This window comes from Dermacentor silvarum, chromosome 9 (genome assembly GCF_013339745.2).
Source record: "Dermacentor silvarum isolate Dsil-2018 chromosome 9, BIME_Dsil_1.4, whole genome shotgun sequence".
Taxonomy (NCBI): Eukaryota; Metazoa; Arthropoda; class Arachnida; order Ixodida; family Ixodidae; genus Dermacentor; species Dermacentor silvarum.
The window spans coordinates 156,213,252-156,235,078 of record NC_051162.1 but is presented as its reverse complement, the minus strand read 5'-3'; the positions used below and the strand labels follow the sequence as shown (position 1 = coordinate 156,235,078).

The 21,827-nt window shown below is 46.3% G+C and overlaps 3 protein-coding genes across 30 annotated transcripts in view; 2 read left to right on the top strand and 1 right to left on the bottom strand.

The window, feature by feature from the left end:
• LOC119464555 (serine/arginine-rich splicing factor 5) overlaps nt 1-21,827 on the bottom strand; it is a 337,955-nt gene that overhangs the window by 6,379 nt on the left and 309,749 nt on the right. The window contains exons 1-5 of one of the 4 annotated variants that reach the window (XM_037725576.2): nt 11,826-11,956; nt 11,476-11,611; nt 11,251-11,321; nt 5,655-5,723; nt 4,556-4,640 (exon numbers count right to left, since the gene is read on the bottom strand). The exons of 2 other annotated variants lie outside the window; for them this stretch is intronic. In XM_037725576.2, the coding sequence (XP_037581504.1) occupies nt 4,556-4,640; nt 5,655-5,723; nt 11,251-11,321; nt 11,476-11,595 (345 nt within the window). In that variant the 5' untranslated portion in view covers nt 11,596-11,611; nt 11,826-11,956. Of the gene's footprint in view, nt 1-4,555; nt 4,641-5,654; nt 5,724-11,250; nt 11,322-11,475; nt 11,745-11,825; nt 11,957-21,827 lie in introns of those variants that run through there. One more of the 4 variants, XM_049656638.1, reaches the window with a different exon arrangement.
• The window catches only part of LOC119464013 (protein sel-1 homolog 1-like), a 398,467-nt gene that overhangs the window by 94,042 nt on the left and 282,598 nt on the right, over nt 1-21,827 (top strand). The gene's annotated exons all lie outside the window — the stretch shown is intronic.
• The window catches only part of LOC119464558 (kinesin-like protein KIF18A), a 45,254-nt gene continuing 35,632 nt past the window's right edge, over nt 12,206-21,827 (top strand). For both annotated transcript variants that reach the window (XM_037725574.2, XM_037725573.2), the window contains exons 1-4: nt 12,206-12,406; nt 15,120-15,510; nt 16,825-16,915; nt 18,736-19,004. In XM_037725574.2, coding sequence (XP_037581502.1) covers nt 15,214-15,510; nt 16,825-16,915; nt 18,736-19,004 — 657 coding nt within the window. In that variant the 5' untranslated portion in view covers nt 12,206-12,406; nt 15,120-15,213. The remainder of the gene's footprint in view (nt 12,407-15,119; nt 15,511-16,824; nt 16,916-18,735; nt 19,005-21,827) is intronic.

The following is a 21,827-nucleotide window of genomic DNA, read 5'->3' as shown; positions in this document are numbered from 1 at the left end:
ACGATGAATACTGTTGAGAGACCAGAAGCCTTAAAATCTGATCTTTTTACATGTGGACTAAAAATATTGCACCTTTTTAGGTGTACACTGGCCCTTATTGTTGAGCTTTCTTTTTTAATAATCGGCTGGGGCAAATTACTTTCCTTTTCACGATATGCAGATTTGAGAGATTGCTGCCATAAAACACTGGGATACAATGGTAAAAAATAATAATAAATGAAAAAAAAAACAAAACCTAGGAGGTGTAATTTTTGAATGCAAATGTACATCTTCACGCGTTGTGCAAAACTTTGGCTTCCCAATATCTCAAGAAGCAAGTGCAGTTCAGTACACGATATTGTTTTAACAGCGATGTGGCACTTGATACTTGACTGGCAAGGGCTTCTGGCCGCAGCACAGTTAAAAGAAAGGAAAAACTAAAAGAACACCCGCAAAATTCAGGACGCAAGCAATGCCACTGACAGATCAGGATAAAGTTCAGCAAGGGCTCAGTGAAGGTCATGCATGAAATAAAAATGGGAGGGAAAAGCAATAAAACCGAAACTATAAAACAAGTTCAAGCAAGCAAACAAGTTTTGCCCAAAGGGACATTTTAGCCACAGCCAACCGACATCTGATGCGAACGTTCCTTGCACCAATGTCTGCGTGGTTCCTCTTATTTTGCTTTTGCACAACCTGTCCCTATGGGCAAAGCCTGCAGCAGGAAGAGCAAAACATATTGAAAGGCAACAGGAAAAACTAATTTGCCAGATGACATGACGACGGACAAAGAAGCTGGTCAAGAAAATTGATAGTTTGTCTCTCTAACTTGGTGCACTGCAGTACTATAAAGGCGGAAGGTAATATCAGCCAACTGGTAACAAGAAACGGAAGATTCTGCTGATAATCCAGCTCGATTTCTCTGGCGTACGAGACGGATTTAGGGAAAGACCCACATGGATCGTCCTTTTGTCACCAATCCTCCAGCATATAGCGCAAGTTTGATGGATGGATCAACTGAGAACCATAGGTGAAGCCTTTCTCTCTTTGAGACACAAAGTCAAGGTTCTCATCTATGGTTGGCTGATATAACCTTGTATGTTTAACTGCACTGCATAGAGCTGGTGAGACAAGACCACTGGAGTCTGACGCAAACTGATTAGATAATTCAGAGCATCCTCCTTACAAATGCTGCAAGAATTCTGTAGCTGCAATCTCATGGTGCTTTCAGGACAAATCTCTGAACCATGCTGCAACATGTGCTATGATGGTACAACTAATAATGGTTGCCAATTATATAAGGCTAATTGGGTGCCGAGGTGGGCTGGTTGGCTCGACACAGAACAAGGGGCACAGTGAAGTAAAGTGACAAGAATGCAGCGTCGTTCCTTTCACTTTCCCGAGTCTTTTTTGCTCACACTGTTTGCACTGTCCTATGTGAAACTGCACGTTACTCTTGTCCCACCATAGTGCAGTGCCCGAGAGATTGCAGCCACGAGGAAAAAAATTTAAAAAACGCAGTAAGCGAGATGGGGCACACAAACAGCATAGGCACACAGGAGGAAGAGCACAGATAAGAGGACGTCGCCACGGGCAGCGCAGTCCAGGCAGAGGCGGGAGGGAGCTACGTGAAGCAGCAGGGAGAAGTGAAATGGGACGATGGACGGTACGAGGACAGCGTCAAAAAGGATTCGAAGAGAAGGAGGAGCAGGAGGGATAGAAGGACAGACAAGAAAAGACTGGCCTCCTCTCTGGTCATCAGTTACGGCAGGAGGAGGAACAGGGGGGAAGGGGTCAACAACATCTCGCGCGCATGTCTTTGCTGCGACCATCCAAAACCCCCCAGGTTTCGGTGAAAAAGGCCCCGCCGTGCCGACGACGGGGGGGCGGAGACCAGTGGGGTGGTAGTATTTACCTTGGCCAGTGCCCCAAGCGTGCTGGCGGGCAAGCCCCGAGCGCACAGTCCGAGAACAACTCTGAAGGAGGGCGCATTGGGAAGGTGGTGGTTGTGCAGTGCTGCTGAACACCCCACCACACCGAGGGGAAGAGGAGGAGGAGGACAGAGCGCCACACTCCGTGTACACCGTGGAGGAGGGACCCCCGAGAGACCGAGAACATCGTGGGGCCGCTCTCTTACCACCACCCTCCCGAGACCATCGACCGACCGACGGCTCGCTCTCTCTACAAGCAAACAGCCCGGGATGTGGCCCCCCCAGACCCGAGGTCAAAAACGGCAGCACTGACCCCAACACCTCTTGGCTTCGTGTCGTGCGCATGCTTTGGTAGGGCACTTATTGCAATACCATTGCCTTTGTTTACAGACTTGCCTCGCTGTAGTGTCCCAAAAGGCTAAAGCCAACGGTTAGTGGCTGAGAGAGCTAGTTAACGCTAACACTGAGCTTTTGTGGTTAGGGCTAACTGGAACAGTGGCACAACTTCAGGCGGCAGCACTAGAGAGCACAAATTAAATAAAGCCTGCATTCTTTGACAGACCACTTCGGGGACATCACTTTCAGTGGGTGACGATTGGCTGAGCCCCGGCTTGTCATCCCAGTTTGGTGTCATGCTGGACATAACACAGCACTAAAGTGAAAAGTATCCCCAAAGGGTATATATGAGCATACAGGACGAGACTAGTTTTCATTATCGTAACATTTTCTATCGCACTGCCAAATGGGTGTGGCCAAATTTGATAGCTTGGGCAAGCACTTTTGTACTGACTAGTGAGGCAGCAGCAGTCAATGTCTGTGCCATGTATGAAATATAAAAATCCACGCATCCTAATATGTCTTGAGCAACAAACTATAGATGCACGACTTTTAGAACTGCCTGCGGATTTATGGATGCCTATACCGCCAAACAGAAACCACTATTAAAACACAACGCTGCCCCTACACTTGCTATACTTTATATGCACATTGACGTACAGTTGTGTTCAATATGAGCTGTAGTATGGTGCCCGTAGTTGAAGGGGGTCCAAGACTGCACAGTGTCCAGGAAATTGCCATACAAGAATTGGAGGGCTACAAAACCATTCCAATTATTAATAGCACTCATTGAACAACTTCTTTGTATGTTAGTGCCGCCATGCCATCTTGGAGCTTATTTGATCAAAGGCACCATGTTACAGCTCATGTTGAACACCACTGTACCATGTTCATGTACCCAGTTTATGTACGGTGCGGCCCACTGTTAAAGAGAACTTTGCAGAGCACATGCAATGTTTGTGCTCTGGCAGGCGTGTAATTGCCCAGGGGGGTATTCTGTTAGAGTCCACCTAGTGGACTGCCCACTTCGGCTGTCGCGATTGGCTCCAGCAGCACGAGCGAGGAGGAGACTGGCTGGCTCCATCTCGCTTGTGCTGTTGGAGCCAATCGCGACAGCCGAAGTGGACAGTCCACCAGGTGGCCTCTTACAGAATACCCCTCCAGCTTTGCAGCAGGCGACTTGTGCTTGGCGGCACTGGCACCTTTTTATGACCCTGTGCAGTTCGTTGACATTGCTACAGCCAGCACTCACAGCTAAAGTGAAAGCCGCACATTGAAGTGTTCCCTTTACAGTGGTCAAAAAGCACTAAGCCTGTGCTATCTGCTTGGCATGCCTTATTCCTTGGGCAGTCTGGTTCAAACATATCCCTTACCACCACCTGAACTTGTACTCACTGCTAGCATCACGACTTGGTTCATTTCTGTTGCCACCATGTTTCCTTAGCTCATGCTAACTTTTAGGACAGTATGCTATCATACGAGTGTTTTACGGCAATTCGCTTGTGGCAAAGTCTGGAAAACAAAGTTAACTACCAATAAATTGAAAGACTGCAAGATTCGATCAGATAAACATTGCAGAACACCTTCAGGCTTAGCATGGCGACAGGCTGAAACACCATGCCACTTTTAACTCCGGGACTCACTTGGCAATGTCAAGTAGACTGGCAATGCTGTTGTCAAGCTAATGGTTAAAGTAAAAAAAAAAAAATTAAAAAAAAAATTTTAAAAAGCCTCGCGGTAAGCTTAAAGCCTGAGAATGGCACAGAGGCTGAACGCGCCCTAGTTGCTAGTTGTGCTGGCTTTTCCATAACATAGGCCGTTGAATTACAGGAAGCCGTAACACTTGAATTAAAATAATAGGCTGTAGGTGCTTGGAAACACTTAAGACTTCAGCTAGGTGAGTTTAAATAAGACAGCCTACTGGCAAGTTCGACTATTTGAAAAGCTCGACAATAGTAATGGCACTGAACATTAGTTATACGAGCCGACAGTTTCACACTGCTATAATAAATATCACGATACCCAATACAAAGTGTTTTAAATAGGAAAGTTATGGTTACCTGCTCGTAAGGGCTCAGCCTAATTTAAGTCTTCATGCAGATAAAAAGAAACATTCCTGTACGGCTCCGGTACCGAATCGGCTATTTATTCAAAATGCAAATCCTAGACGCGCAACTTTCCCCCAAAAGTTCAAACACACTTGGACAAAGTGCCATCTTTAATGCGATGACAAACAATCGGTGTTTCAGCATTGAATCTATAGCTCACAATAAAGGAAGCACATTGAAAACATGCATCTGTTCCTTTACCTGCCAGCTGATGCGGCTGCTCAGGTTCTCGATGATAACCCGATAGTCTGTCCGTGTGGGTGGGCCGTACCTGTTAGTGCCACTGCTGCACCAAGAGACAACACAAGCAGTCTTTTCAAGCAAATCCACTCGCCTGACACACCTCCGGTCGTTTGCTTAGGAGCGACACACACTCCGTGCAGGCCTTTGACTCATAGCAGGCAGTGGCGCCCCCGACCATGTCCAATATCTGCTTGTACAGCTACGACAGATGGACAGATTTAGGGCTCGTTCATACGGGTGACTGGCAGAGGTCACACGACCGAGTTGGTCGCAAATGGTTGAAAAGCGACTGTTTTAGATCTGCTGCTCGACTTTTCTGCTGCACGAATGCAGTCGCAAAGCTGCTCACCTATCGGCAGTGCAGAAGCAGGACCCCTGTACGCACTAATGCGCATAGTGATGACGGTTCGAGCAGACGTGAACGGCACGAATTGCGAGACATTTCAATGTGGCAATGGGCAGGTGGCACTTGCCAGTGTGAACAAAGGTCACCATGGGTCACTCGCTGACGCTGGTCGGTCGAGCGACCTCTGTGAACCACTGGAGCGCATGCAACGTCAGACAAACTGCGCTTGCCTCTACTGCACTGTCTACCTAATCAATTTAGTTTTCAGGGGATAAAAGTTGCTGCAAATGACAGGCTTCGTTTACGCTCACGCTTTCAGCTTTTATTAGGAGGTAGCCAAACACATATTAGAATAAAACAATAGCAAACTGTAGCATTGCAGGCAAGAGAGAAGGGAAAACAAAGCTGTGAGCAAAAGTACAACGAGGCCGATAGTGTCATACCAAGAGAGATGAGGCATGCAGGCCAAGACATTCATATGCACTCTACATGTGCAGTCGACTCCAGTTAATTCGACTTTTCACTTAATTCGAACAACCTGGAAAGTCCCCAAGTGAAAAGCGCACATTGCTATGGAAGAAAAACTTGCTTAATTCGATTGTGAAAGCGCGTCGCTTCAGTTTGGATAATTCGACCGAAACTTGTGGTCCCACAAGAGTTCAATTAACAGGAGTTACTGTACATCTTGGACGTCCACACTCGGCGACTAACCTGTCGGTCCAGGTGCTCCGCGGTGGAGGAGGCCGGCGAGCCGTTCCATGTGCCAGCTCTACAACCACCCTGGACGAAATATATTAAACGAACGATTATTTCCAGGCAGACTTGTCATCCTAAGAATTTGAAGAGTACCACAGATGAAGCAAAAAAGAGAAACGAAAACATTTTGGTTAAAATACAAATAACTGTTTTATTACTCAATACACACTGACCGTTTATTAACCCTTCAACTCCAAAGTTATTTCGTTAAAAAGTAAAAAAAAATTATTCTTTATTCCCGCAAATTACTGCACATTATATCTGAATATGAAAAATGTATTACACGCTCGGTTTATCTTATATCCAACGTAAGTATTAATAAAAGACATGCTCTAAAAGACATTCCCACAGTGCACATTTAAGGTTCAAACTCAATTATCTGAGTAGATGATAACGAAAGGAATCAAGAGCGTTAAGGACTATGTTTCAAGTGTCGAAACTCAAATGCACGATGCCAACTGCGCTGACAAGCCCAGCTTGTCTCCGGCAAGCAAAGCAAGAAATGCTGCCGCCTGGACAAGTATGTCTTAGGCAATATCGGTACAAACAACCAAGACAAGTACAACTTGCGCTTCATATTTAATATGTTAAACATTTGCAGACTTTGTTCTGCAAGGACACTGAACAGACACTGCTTTAATAATTGCAGCAGGAATGACCTGCACCAGACAAGCAAAAAAGTTTACAATAAAGTTTGTTCACGAAATATGCACATTAGTCCAGTAACCGTTACAACTTGGTGTCATTGCTGCACGAGTAGATATATACACAATTGACGGGTTCGAAAAATAGGGCTACCATATTTGTGTTGCTTTGCCCCCTTTACTAGACCAAAATAAAAAACAATAAATATTTGCTATCAATACGAATGGATAGGATGGATGACCGGTGAACCATCAGAGTTACAGAATGGATACCAAGAGAAGGGAAGCGCAGATAAGGACAACAGAAAACTAGGTGGAGTGATGAAGTTAGGAAATTTGCAGGCGCAAGTTGGAATCAGCTAGCGCAAGACAGGGGTAATTGGAGATCGCAGGAAGAGGCCTTCGTCCTGCAGTGGACATAAATATAGGCTGATGATGATGACAACTGTAAACTAGCTCTAAAAAAATGGGGAATATTATAAACATAAGTTGACAGTTATGTCCAGGAAAGTGCCTTCAGAGAACCAGCGGGGTGAAATTCAATCCAGGTTTTACAGAGCACAGTTGTCTTTAGCACAGCACACATTTCTTCCCAAATCAGAGCACAGTATTTTATGATGCGCTACTGCACGACTGGAACACCTTTATATTCTGCGGTACAAGCAGTTTTGATAATCGTCAATCTGCATCTTAATTTTTAACTGTGATTAAAGTAAGCTCCCCGTCACACAGTCCAACTGAAAGGCTCACTGAGATGTTCATCCCAGTTGACCTCTAACTATGCACCAGGTGGCGCTACATGCGTCCGCAACAGAAAACTACTATTCCGTATGTGACATTGATACATTTAAACAAATTTAAGGGGGGAAAAAAGTTTTTTTTCTCATCATCAGCCTATACTTATGTCCACGGCAGGACGAAGGCCTCTCCCGGTGATCTCCAATTACCCGTCTTACGCTAGCCCATTCCAACTTACGCCTGTGAATTTCCTAACTTCATCACTCCACCTAGTTTTCTGCAGTCCTCGAGCGCGTTTCCCTTCTCTTGGTATCCATTCTGTAACCTGAATGGTCCACTGGTTATCCATCCTACACATAACATGGCCTGCCCAGCTCCACTTTTTCCGCTTAATGGACAGTTTTAGTTTAGCATGTTTACCGGAATAGCGGGATCGAAATGCGCATGTGCAGAACGCTAACCAACCCATACCGTTTACCGTACGTACGATATTTCTCAGATTTAACGTTACCACCTTTGCGTGGTTTACGTAAAACAAGGCAGCGGTCCCAGTCGCCCGCTTCGAACTGAATTTGGCATTGTTTTTGTAGATTTCACTTCGTTCGCAGCAAATGACTGTGTAAATGGCTTTTGCTTAGTCTCGTGCTGCTTTGACGAGAGAGTGTTATGGCTACCCTTGAAGAATTTTCGAGATCGCTTCTCGTTTCTAATGCGCCTAAGCCTAACGAGATAAATTTTCTCCGAGATGCGAGCGCCACCTATCAATAAAGTCGTGCGATAGACGCGACGGCATGTGGCCTCTGAGATGGATTTCGGAGGCTACGGTAGACAGCTCGTACTGCTTGTCTGTTTCGTTGCAGATCGGCAGACATGGCAAGTAAAAATACAACGCGCTCCTGGCTCCCATTGCGCTGTCTATCGCACTTTCCGGACGCACACACACATAGAATTAGGTGCCCTATGTATGCAAAATTCAAAGCGTCATGAAATAGCATCCCGCACGTAAACTACGCTATCACGCTATGCTAAAACTCTTTCTGCAAAGTTCATTTGCGGAACGATAACGCTATTTCCCTTAACCCCGCTATTACGCTAACGTTAAACTAAAACTGTCTAATGTCAACTAGAATATCGGCTATCTTCGTTTGTTCTCTGATCCGCACCGCTCTCTTCCTGTCTCTTAACGTTAGGCCTAAAATTGTTCGTACCATCGCTCTTTGTACGGCCCTTAACTTGTTCTCGAGCTTATTTGTTAACCTCCAAGTTTCTGCCCCATATGTTAGCATCGGTAGAATGCAATAATTGTACACTTTTCAACGACAGTGGTAATCTCCCAGTCAGGATTTGATAATGCCTGCTGCATGCACTCCAGCCCAATTTTATTCTTCTATAAATTTCTTTAGATAAGATTATTTTGTACGACCAAATAGGACAAAGCCATAAAGGAACCTTGCGCTGAAGCATTTCACAGTTGAAAGCACCACCAAAACAGCCTAGCGAGTGGAAGAGCAAAATTGTAGGGATGCTTATTGCGAGCCAAGGATCGCACTCGGACACGGCAGCACGAGCGTTGCCGAGCTTAGTCTTTGGACTGGGCAAAGCTAAGCATTTCCTTTTAATACCGGTGTCGCACAGGCACTTGGAAGGCCTGCAAGTGATGGTCTTTCGACTCAACGGCAAATGGGGTGCTGCTATACAGGCAGATTCCATACACATCAAGCCGACAGTTTCACGAAACTCCCTCGAAATCTTGAACGCCTTCTAGTGGCAGTCACGTGCCCTCTCATAACAGCGTTTTTAAACCAACAGGAAAGAGAAATGTCTACCACCAAAACATCCTCTAAAAACTATCAGCATTGAGTTCAATATACAGTTAAACGTGCTTATAACGAACTTCCATATAACGAATTCCTGGATATAACGAAGTTTGTCCATTCCCCGCTGTTACTCCATAGAAGCACACGTATTTGAGACCTCTACTTAACGAAATGGCAGCGGGAGATCTCCTCGAAATAACAAATTTTCCCCGCCGACAGCCTAGAGATTTTGCCCCAAATTTAGTCATTTTTGCGCAAGCAACAACCGGAAGCACCTTCTCCATCGCGACGGAATGTGAAGCGGCAGTGTCGCGCTTGGCGCGTTCGAATTCACGGCGACTGCGAGGTGAGAGTACATGTGCGTGCGTGCGAGTATGCACGAGGCAAGCCTGCATCCCTCGACCCGGCGATCTTGCCGCCGCGGGCGTGGCCTTGCCCCCTCCCTTCATTCAAACATGATCCTGCCGCTTGCTGCAGCTGGCCTAGCCCGCCAAGCCGGCACACTCCTTTTCCAGTTGATGTTGCTGAAGGAAAAAAAAAATTTTTTTTTTCAGCGCGCTGGTCAACGCCACTCTTTGGTTACTGCGCAAGTCTCTGTGCTTCACTTCACTAACCTGACACCAGGTGACACTATACGACGCCATCGTGTTGCTCGCTCTTCGTTTCCGACGCCTCGCGCTTGTGCGACATGCCAAGGATGAGAGATTCCAAAGCATGAGGTGCGCGGTACTGTAGAGGATTTCTTTCTCCTCCTTTGGTCACGGAAAACGGGTGCGCGTTACAATGGAGTAAGTACGGTAAGCGTTTCTTTTCCGAATTTTCGTGCCGAACCTGCATATAATGAAATCCTCTTTATAACAAAGTTTTTTCGGGAATCTGTCAATTTCGTTATATCCAGATTTAACTGTACTTTATACATGCGCCGAAAGTGGTAGAAACTATAAATTTTTTATTTTTCGTTTTTTTTTGTGGCTAAGGTATGGTGACTATTGTGCCACCCGCTTGTAACCTGAAACAAATGAAACTTGATGGCTGCTGAAAACTGCCAAGTGGTAGCATCACATTTCCTTCCAGTCCAACAGTTTGGCTGTCTCAAAGGCCTTCCGACTCAAGGCCTCCGAAATGTGGCAATGCGACTTGACTCGGCATTTACCACTCAGACAAGCATCCCTTAGCGTTTGGAAGGTCGTTCCTTTTCTCCCAATTAGCAGCTGATGTCGGCAAACGAGGATAAACGAGAAGTCGCAGCGTCATCTAGGCAGTGCAGGGTGCCTACACCGTCTAACCCACTTGTCATACCGCTTTTAACCCTTTGTGGCCCTGCCCTGCAACGCAATACGGCCGTAGTGGTCTGCTGTCGGGCACCGCCCGACAAGGGTGTTCAAGTGTCAAATTTCGCGGTTTTTCTCACTGTGATTTGTGCGCATTTGTATACATGATGTGCCATCTCTTGAGGAATAAATAAACTTTGTTTGTTGAAGTTTGCTTCTTTTTGCACTAGGGTGCAGCACAATGTTCAGCACGGCTTCTGGATACCAGAGCGTTCTCACTTGCGCGCGGTTTGCCAAGAAGCATGACCACTTTTTCACCGCGTGCGTTTTACGGTGGTGCATTTAGTTTTCCGTTGTCAATAGCTTTATTTTGAAGCGCACACAGCTGCAGAATCATGGTGATAAAGAACAGCGACACCTGCAGTACCACTGCAACCTCATCCAACAGCTGATGGGCGACGCGAGGGCTAGAGCTAAAAAGCGGGGCCCGTCTGCGCGGAAGGAGTGTGAGGAAAGGCTTGATGGGAGGAGCCATTTCATCTACAAGCTTCCAGGTCGAAGCAGCAAGGACTGTGCCGTTTGTAGCGATCGAAAAACAAACGGAGGCAGGAGGGAAACTGTTTTTCTGCAAAACCTGCAGTAACAACCCTGGCCTGCACCCAGGAGAATGCTTCGAGCGGTATCACACGCTGCTCAAATATAGGTAGAGGAGTTGCCTGCAGAATGCAAGAGAAAAAATAAATATGCTGCGAGTTTTTCTTCCACAGTTTGTGGTTTTTTTCGCGGCGCCACACACTGGCAAAATAGTTTCGGACCGCAAAGGGTTAGGAATATACCTGATATAACAATTGCGCAGTCGCGGCAGTTAACTTTCGTGTGTGGTTGATTTGATGCCTCCTCAAATCCACGGCGACGCATTTCGGGAAAGGAAACATTTGCACGAGCTCGAAACGCCGACAGTGCGTTTCCAACGAACTCCGCCACAAGTCACACAGCGTGGTTCCATGCGGTGCGGCTTTAGAGGAAGTGTTCGAACGCAACGATCATTTTTTTTTTTTTTTTTTTTTGACCTCATACGCACCGTTCGCCGTCCAGTTCCCGGCCATTCAGCTCGTACACGGCATCGTCGGCGTCTCGGTGGTCGTCAAACTCCTGCAAACGCAGAATTTTTTTTTTTTTTTTTTTTTTAATATGAAACCTGCGCCAGGCGGCCAACAAGCGAAACAGCTGCAGTTCGCACCCTTCTCACCTTCGGTCAACCAACAGCACGCCTAAGAGAATTAAAAAAACGCACAACATGGCTCACCACAAAGCCGAATCCATTCTTGAGCAGGACTTCGCGGATCTTGCCGAATCCGCGGAAGAACCTCTCCAAGTCGCGCTCTCGAACACGGTAGCTGAGGTGGCCGACGTAGACCCTGGTCATGTTTTCGCCGCGGAACCTGCGTCACGTCGAAAAACAAGGCGGCGCAGTTTCCAGCGTTACTACGCGTTACCGGCGCAATCTAGACGCGCTGAGGCGCGCGGGAACGAAAAATATCGCCGCGAGACCTTGAACTGTCCGTCGGCAATATAGAATGACGCGATAGCAAGAACGTTCTAAAGAGGCTCAATTAGCGGCGCGCGTGCAGCTCGGCCTGCGAGAAATTTAATTACCGGGTGAAGCCACGGGTGCTTAGAATGGGGGGAGGATAGGAAGAACGCCCAGGATGTCAATTATGATGGAGTGCTTGCGGGGCGAGAGGTGAGAAGTCGACGCTTCCTCGCAGATTTAAGACGGGAAGGCCCTTATCATCGCCATATTGCGATCCGCAGCAACACGCGCTGCGCGCCCTCGCGCGCACGTGCAGATGTTTATCACTAAGTCCCGTTATACCAAACACTAGCGCATCATTAACTGCTAAAAAATTTTAAAGTTATTTAATTTTACTTACTAACTTATATTGACTCGCAAGACGTTTACAATAGGAAACTGGATTGAGAATTTTATTTTGATTTTGACCAATCGTGCGACGGAGAAGTTAAAGTCCGGAGCAGTGACAGGCAACCAATCGGCAGTCGAGGGTCACGGGCGCATCGGCTTTCAAAAAACGTTCCGGCCGCTCGCGCAAGTTGCAAGCGATATACACAGGCTTTTCAAGCGGAGCAGCGTGTTGTGGCAAAAGCGTTACGTCTGCGGCAGCAACCGTTTCTGGAGGCTGCATCGAGGACGAAGCACGCTGGATCCGCCACAAACGGTGAGCGCACGGAATGTCGCCGTTGGTGCGAGGACATGTACGCTTTGTTGTGCGTTGGCCATATGTAGGTGAAGCCTGCGTCAGGGCTGTAGGCTTGGGAAAAAAAATGCTTTGAACATCAGTCCGTCCAAGCTTCGCCCTCTGGGAAGGCCCATTTTTCGTGTTCAAACACGAAACATATTCATGTCTCACTGTACAACCGCAAACTATCTGCCGTTCTCGGTAGTAAACATTCGCCGGTAATTGCTTTCTGAAACCAGTAGCTCTCGCAGCACCACATTTGATGCGGACCTGGCCCTGGCGACGTCGCTAAGGGCGGCTAAATTCACCTTGGGCACACCACAAACAAGCCGCTACTGGTTGCCCTCGTAATTATAGCGCGAGTGTAGTCAGATTTCGCTCGAGTCCCTGCGTGGGTGTAGTCTGTGTTGTGCGTGGGTGGGTCCTCATTTACAACCGCCTCTCGTTCCTGGTGGGGCAGGGCCCGCCTAACGTTGGGACTTTTGGCATACTTTTACATAAAATGAACTGACAAGCCTTCGAAAGAACTTGTCTGTTGCCACAAGTCTTGGGTAATAATACTAGTGCAGTGTTTATGCGAAGCTGCGGTTTTGTTCGCGTTCTAGCCCCTTCAGTCAGGAATTATGATCTATTGTAACATTTACGTAATTTCATGTCAAGGTGCTGGAGACACCAGTGAAAGCAAGTCAAGGTGGTAGAATGACTGCGTTTTAGTCTTTTTTTTTTTTTTTAGTCCTTGTAAAAACCCAGTAATTGAAAATCTATTTCTTGTACAGTCAGTCATGCTACGCTTCATAAAAAGAATGGTATCGCTCTTCGAATTACATGCCGAAGTTGATTGGCTGCAAGCATTATCAGAAATGAAAAAAAAATCTCCATTGCTAACGAAACACCCCACCTTTATGTGCCTTCTATTTCATGTAAACGTCAATATTGTTATAATAAAGCAGTTCATTTGCAGCAAGATTGTGGGATTAGCTTTGCTATTTTGCATGGCCTATGTGGCAGTGCCAACCTTCAAAAGTAAATGCACAAGCTACTGCTAAGTACCAAATAAGAAAATAGTGTGAGCATTTATATTATGGACGTCATCTTCATCTGTACATAGCCATCACCATCGCTTTGCATTTTCAACGTCGGCACGCTAGCTTGTGCTTTTGGAATAAGTGTAGGGTGAACCGATGCTTTTCAAATTATGCGCCCGCGATAAAATTTAGGAGACACCTGGCCAGAGCAAGCGGGCACCTGTAACAATAGCAGATGACGTGGCATCGATCGTCTGCTGTGTTGAACATCTCGCAAGCGGCATTGGACTTTGCGAGTACATTTGTCGCTCTAAGCAACTATAAATTAAAACACCTATCATCTTTAAATTATAAGTGAATAACAATCGAAACTTATCCAGACACTGTTGCGGCATCTGCGATAACCAGCCCCATTGACTCTATGGGAATATCACGAGGTTGAAATAGGTTGGCTATGACATTGTAAAGGATGGCCTAATAACATGTCCCAGAAAACCGGTAATATTAGTTAGAGACCATCGCTTTTGACATTATTTATTTACTCATTTCACGATATTGCAGGTCAGAGTGGAGGGGAATGTGATGCAAAAAAAATACTCCCAATTATTCTGGTTACTGAGTTCTCGTGCGTTTTTCCTGCTTTCAGCGGTGATAGTGGTGTCCCTGGGATGTTGCTGAAGCTTTTGTCACTTGTGGAAGTAAACGTCCTTTAATCGCATTTAATTAGAAACCTGTAAACATTGGTTATAACGCAGATCCCTCACTTTCTGTTTTTATGACGTTCCAGGAATTGTGCTGCGGTGCACATTCTAAGCTATAGAAAGCACCGCTTTCGTGAAGCACTCGATTAAATGCCATACAACTGAGCACATACTGTTGTCATAATGTTCTTCCTGTGCACTGTGTGTTCTCATGCAGTGCTTGTTCACATGCAACATCGTTCACAAGCTGTGACGAAATGCCAACTCCAATTCACGTTGATGCATACGGAGACATAGACATGCAGAAGTGTCACAAGCACGAAGTTTTATGCTTGTAGATAAAATAACACCGACAGTCGCATGAACAGAGAAGTAAAAACGCATAGTCAAACCTCGATATAATGAAGTTGTACTTGCATCGAAAACTTTGTTATATCGAGGCTTCGTTAATTCAATAGAACTAGGATGGGGAAATAAAAATAGTTTGTTACATTGCAAATTTCATTAGAGGTTTGTTATATTGAGGTTTGACTGTATCTAAGTAAGGCTTCTATAGACAAGCTTCATGTTTGTAAGCATGAAATCTGACTTTGCTAGGCCATGGACATGAGGGCATAATAAAACACTTTTTGGAATTTCTCGTAGGGCCACATCAATTCATTGCCGCAGTGATCTGCGGCTTAGCTTGCTTTCCTGTATGACGATAAAAGGCTCAGGACCAATAGAATCATGTGCGCCTGCCAGAACCAGCACGCTCGTGCTAGGCAGCTGTTTGTAAGATGTCATGGCCTGAAACGTGTATATCTCTTATCATCGTGGCAAAAAAGAGGAATGAAATTTCTTCCTTTTTGTCCCAGTTTGTTTGTTGCCGTATGTTCAAAATGAATCTTACCCAACTTGCCCACCTTGTCATCTTGTTAAGGCCTCGTTGCGAACTTAAGCCGTGCACTCGTCACTCTTCAACAGCTGACCATGTCCGTGAACTCCTTCGTGGACGCACGTCGACGTCCGTAGTGCCAGTAGCAGCGTCCGCAGCTACCCCGGCGGCATCTAATCTACAATGGCTCCACCAAATCGCAAGAGGCGTTCGAATGAGACGGCACAGCCGTCTGCCCCGAAACGCCGCCGGTCGGGCAACAACCTGCCGTCGCCCGGAGCACGGGTGAACGTGGCCGTGCGGGTTCGCCCGCTCAGGGATCGAGAAGCCGAGACGTCCAGCATCATTCGAGTGGTCGACGACAGATGCCTCGTCTTCGACCCCAAGGCCGAGGCGGAGCCTTTCTATTTTCAGGGACAGCAGGTGTGCGCCCCAGGCCTGGTCAAGCCAAACAAGGACCAGACATTCATGTTCGATCAGGTGAGAGGACCGGCTCGCCTTGAATACAAAAGCAATTTCTGACCCAAAATAACTTGTTCTTGGGCTTGTTGGTTGATACAGTAGAACCCCATGCCTCGCCAACTACGTAATAATGAGGATCAGGTATGCACTAAGCGATGTACCTATGTACTAATTAACCGACAAAGGCAGATGAGTCTCTAGACTTGCCGGCCAAAAAGAACGGTCAATCGTCACACAAGCACACACACAGGCAAGTTTTATTTGCGAGCTGGCCACAGAAAAACCTGCGATTTTTCACGTGCCGTTGTGGCGGCCTTGCAGTGACGACGACATCCTCAAACTCGGCAAGGCTGCGAGCCACTTTCTCCATCAGACTCCACTTCTCTGCGAACATCTTGTGGGAACATAGGCTTTATTAGAGTCTGCTATCGGAAACAGTTGAGAAACGTTTCCTCATAAATGCATGCTATCTACATTGTGCCGTTAAAAAAAACGTAAATGTAAACAAAAGATCCTCTTATAAACATATGAACACTTCGATGTTTACAAAACATCTGTAAAGTCAACCTTTTTAGGAGTAGGCTTTGCGGTCTGGGACGCGCAAGCATTGAGAACTGCATTGAGTCTTCAGATTTATTTTCTATTTGATGCCTGTGCACCGCATGCTGTGTGGCACGTACGCTTCTGCAATCTTCTTCCCTCTCTCTGCTTTGCATGTTGTCACTTTGTGGAGGAGACAACACTGCTTGAAAGCAAATGTTACAACAGTGTCTTCGAGTGACAATGACAGCAGAGGGGCCATGTTGCCTGTGGAACATTAATTATCCTCTTTAAGATTATGAGCTAGCATAAGTGCTGACTATAGTTTAAATTTTCAGTCTCTTTTTAACTTGAGGCGTGGTAATTCGTTACTTAGAGATTGAACATGTTGCACTTGGGGAAAAACCTCTGGCGCGCAGCAGGTCTAAACACACGGCACCGAAAGTGGTTAATTTTGGACAATAATCATTTGGCTCATTCGTGTCAAATAATACCCGAAATTTACTTTCGCCTCGCACTAGGCATCCCGAACGTACGCTGTAGATGAGCTTGCAGTAGCGGGAAGGCATCCGTTGAAGGGCAGAGAGGGTTCATGGTCTATAGAGAAGATAAAACTGAATAACATAGTGTCGGGCCTAGACGAGTTTACGGTGAAAGTAACATAAGGCGCAAGCGTCCCAGTCGCGGTGGTTGGCAGAAACATATTTAATAATTTTTAATTCGCTCACCTCTTCAGTTTCAAGAATCACTGCTTGCACACACCCTAATTGTAACATCTTTATTCTGTGGCAGGTCTTCGATGACACCAAGGACAATCAGTATGTGTTTGAGCACACCACCAAGGATATGCTGACCACGCTCCTTGAAGGGTGCAATTGCTGCGGTAAGTGATGACTGCTGAACAGACAATTGCGGAAACATTGTAGCCAAGGCGTGCGTGTGTGCATCGGAAAGCCACACGGCTACTGCTACTGTGGATAGCGTTGGACATTGTGACTTGCGTAGCAATGCGTCTCAGCGAAGTAACCATGCTTGAACAGATTTACTTCCACTAACAGCTTAACGCTTTATCGTTGAGTGTTGTGTGCAGGCAGCACACCCGAAAAATATTTTAAAAGCGAATAGTAGCTTTCTTTTGCCCATTTTTGTGGTTGGTGGTAGTGATTGGTCAGTATACAAAGATCTCGAAGGAAAGGGCGCTTGCTCCCCCGCAACCAAGTTGCGGAAAGGGGCAGGATGGTTGGGGGGAGGCAAGAGGTACTGTCCCACAGGAACCTTCGTTAGGGCTGTTTGCTTTGACAGTCATCCTGCACTTTCTTTTCTTGCGTAGTTTGAGTTCTGATTATGGCATTTCTGTCAGAATATCTTCGGTCAACAGTGAATGACAGGCAGCAAGCATTTGTTGGACTAGAGCATGAACATGGGACAAGGAAGAAGCCTGGCGTGCGACTCTTTCGAAAACACAGTCAGAGGCGAAAGGCTGATGCGAAAATTCTGAGTTGCAGTGGTATTGCACAGGTAGTGTAGAGCAAATGCAATGTGCACCGCCTTCATGTCCATTGAGAACTGTCCGTACAAGTTCCACATGAAGCCATAGGGGGCTCGTGCTGGAGCTTGCTTCCAGTGTTCTACCTGGTGTTGCCCACCTATTGCTGAAAAGTTGCAGCGAAATATACCTTTTTTTTTCATTGAATATCCTTATTCTCGGTATATTTTGCACATCTCAATGAAAGAACATTCCTTTCTGGTATTTTTGTGCCTCGCCATTAAAGGGTGTTAATAACCTCGTGAAACCAAGGAAGGCATAGCGGCAATTGACGGCGGTCTTTAATTGAAATGTGGAAATTAAACTAAAGTGAACCAGGCAATTTGCATTTGGTGGGTATCTAACCAGCGACATGTGTGGTGCTCTACCGATATAACTACGAGGGCATCTGTCGCCGTGTGCACTTCCTTGGTCATTTGTGTGTTTAAGACTGTCCTGGAAGTGTTGTCGGTTGTTCAGCCTTTCTTATGCTTCCCCCCTTCCCGTTGAGTGCAATAAAATGCTTCCGCATTGTGGAGAGCAGTGCTTGGTTTATGAGCTCTCCTAAACCTAATGTTGCTGTGCGTCTTTCAAAATTGCTTTAACTGCTTAACTGCCGAGGACAAGCTAAGTTGTCATGAGAAAAGTATTACTTCCTTATAAACATGACACATAAATAAATAATACTGTCATTTGCTATTTCTTTTTTCAACAAAAGCCGTAAAGGTGCTGTAGGCATTCCTGGAGATCATACATATTTAAAAAAAATCTCCCAAAATCAGGTTTTGTAAAATTTGCAGTTCATTATTTTTTTGATCTCGTGGCATTTAAAGGGCTAAAAAATATTGTAACCCCTTATATAATTTTTTTTTTTGCTGTGAAAAAATTTTTGGAACAGTGTTTTGCTGACGACTCTGAACTTGCCCAACTTACAATTCTCTCCAAGTAAAATTATTTCCTTCACTTTCTCCTACTCGTCTCCTTTATTTACCAGTAATTTGTCGTTGGAAAAGTTATTTAAACGTTAAAAAACATAATCTGAGTGAAACGAGCACGCCGGTATTCCTTGTTTTCTTCTGCGTAATTTTCTTGGTCACATTCACTTTTAACTATCATTACCACATGTTTTTTATTTCATTACCACATGTCAAGCGTTGTGGCACTCGTGTTTATTCCAGTATTTGCATACGGTCCGACTGGTGCTGGGAAGACATACACAATGCTGGGCTCCGAGGAATGCCCAGGAGTGATCACCCTCACGGTTGGAGAGCTGTACCGGCTGGTAGAAAAGCTAAGGTCCGAAGGCCAGACATGCGACGTGGCAGTCGCCTACATGGAAGTATACAATGAGGTGGTGCGCGACCTGCTCTGCCCCAACGGGCCAACGCTGGTCGTGCGGGACGACCCGGCCAAGGGCATCGCCATATCAAACCTCACCATACACAAGGTCAGTCCCCTGGTTTTCACCAGGCATTTCACAAAAAAAGTGTCTGTAAATGATGCGAGATTGTGCGATGGTGCGCTGTTGTGCCAATTTCTTTTATTTTTTAGTTTTTTTTAAATAAGAGAATGGTATTTTTAGACAGTGCCGGGCAAATGGCAAGTAAGACTGGAACACTATGCATTTCATTGCACAATTCGGGAACTCATCTTAAGTTGTGCCAGCCTCGCAGCTAATTCCTGTGATCGCACTGGCTCCAATTAATAAATTGCAGCGTGTTCCATACAGCAGTTACTTTTGAGGTATTTAGTAAAATTTTGATCATTAGTAGTCAGACATGCATTTCAATTTCTCGTGCAAGTACTTCAGGTCAACATGTAGAACTGTGCTGTCTGTCATGGGAATTTGGTTAAATATTGTTCAATGTCCATGTACGTTTTCTTTCCTGCATTCCATTATGTTGCGAAAGTACCAGGTATGCGAAGTATTTGGGGACACGGATTTGAATTGCCATAGACATAAACATTCTCATTCTATCGGTCTAGGTGTTTTGACATCATCTTAACCTTTCTGTCGACTACCTGCTTGCACATTTATCCAAGTTATCGGCTTCCAGTCTGACACACGAGATGAAGCTGTATGCTGTTATAATCGCTTTAAACGCAGAACGGACTGCCATGAAGATAGCATCACTGATGATGGTCATCATTTTCATGCGGTCTATGGCAGTGCGTCTCAAATAGAACATGTCGCGGCTCCATGTTCCTCTAGAGCGAATGCGGGCGTACCTTTTGGTCTCCCAAAAAGGTGCCACTCTCCTTGCATGCCCACTGTTTAGTGTGCACTGTGGATGAAAATTACCGTGCGTTGAGTCAAACTTTTCGCAGGGATAGATCTTTTATGTGAGCTGAAGTCTGCAACTGCAAAGCTAGAAAGCAATGGCAAGACACCCTTATGATTTTTGTCCGCGCATCATTGAAGCGCAGTTGAGTGCTGCTGACGTCAGTTGGTAAGACTTCGTCAATGTGGTCAATAAAGCCGACGTCGCGGAGCCGTGCACGGTTGAGGGCATTGCTTGTGTGGTGCAAGGCTTTGTCGGCAATGAATCGGATGAAAGGGAGAAGACCGCAGAACCGGCACCACTACCGCTAAGCACGTCAGTCAGTCGAATGCGTCATGTCGCTCAAATCTTGTCGACAGTAAAGCTGTCCGTGATGAGCACTCGTCTGCATTGAACCATCTGGAAATCACGATTGCTTAATCAGTTTTGAAGCAAAGCAAGCTTGCTGATAGCTTGGAAATTCTAGCGTTTTGCTATTTCGTTGGCTTATTTTGGCCTGTCGTGTTATTATGATTGGCTACAATGAATGCACTCTGTGTGACTGTGATGTTCGTTAAAGGTTCGCTTGATTGTACAGTGTTGTACCACAGTAGTGGTAGCAGTTGCAGTTAGTCAAAGTTGTAGTGTAATACAATTGTTGTGCTGGTAGCACTACCGTAAAATTCCGATCAAGCGCCCCCACCCGTGCAAGAGCCCCCCCCTAACTTCACTGCTAATTTCAAATTTCCGCGCCGTTCCGGGAAAGCGCCCCCCCCCCCCCCCCCCCCCCCGCACCAACACTGGCCTGTCACATCCAGTCCACGAAAATGATGGCAAATTCGGCAAATCGCACCGGTGCGCATCGGGCACGCGGATGAGCCATTTCATCGAATCATGGTCGTACCCGGGCGCCCCAGTGGGCACGCGAGTGCATCGGGGCGAACTGCGGCTGGCGGTCGGTAGTTCACGAACCGCCGGCCGACGGCGAGATCTGCCTCTCGCACGGCACAAAGGAGTTCCCTGCGGCACAGTGACGTGACCACTCGGTGACTGAGGAGTGGTCGCGGCTACGCTCTGGCATCGCCGGCAGCTTCAGCGCTGCTAATCACTCGCCACCGATATCGTCGCTAGGCCTTTTTCAGTTCACTTCGAATCTGTAGCCGACGGCGCTTCAGAACGAACCGCCGACGCTCCCAAGCAGCAATGTTTTGTTACCGTCGTTGCCGCTTTACCCTCTCCTCACAATAATTTCGCACGATGAAGAAAACATGCTGATATTTGCGTCGCCACCAGCTGCGATGCGAGCATGGCCGAGCCGCGGTTCGCTGTCCGCCGTCGGTAGCCATGCACTGCAGCTGAGCTTCACTTGTATCGGAACTCTCATTAGTGCTAAACGTTTCACCGTGGACATGGTTTTTAATAAAGTGAACATTACGCGTCAATTTACTCTCGCGGACATATTTTTGCCTGGAATAGACGCTGCATAACCAATGTTCGCGTCGCCGGTCGCGGCGACGCGCCGTTGCAGAGTCGATGCGCTTTCTGTAGTTCTTTTGGTGGTTTTGAGTAACGGTGGTGTTGAGAGTGATAAACACCACTAACAAATCTTTGGCTTAATAAAGTTCATGTTCAATAAAATTTTAATGCAATTCCAACTGCGCTTTTTTTTTTTTTTTGCGGGATAATTTTGTCGTGGCCATCTTGAATTTTGGTGCCGTTCCGGGATAGCGCCCCCCCTAACTTTGCCGGTAATTTCGACTTGTTCGAGGGGGGGGCGCTTGCTCGGAATTTTACGGTAGTAGTTAGTAGCAGCATTAATAGGGATTACTGCAATGGAATCTCGTTAATTCAAACCGGCTTAGTTTGAACTTCTAGTTTATTCATAGACTGTGGCCTTTTCAAAATTGTGGTCTTTCAATGTGCAAACACAGTCAGTAATTTGAACGACAAAGTGTTTGTGAAGGTTAATTGGAACATACCTGCTGACCATGCTTTCAGCAGTTCACCGA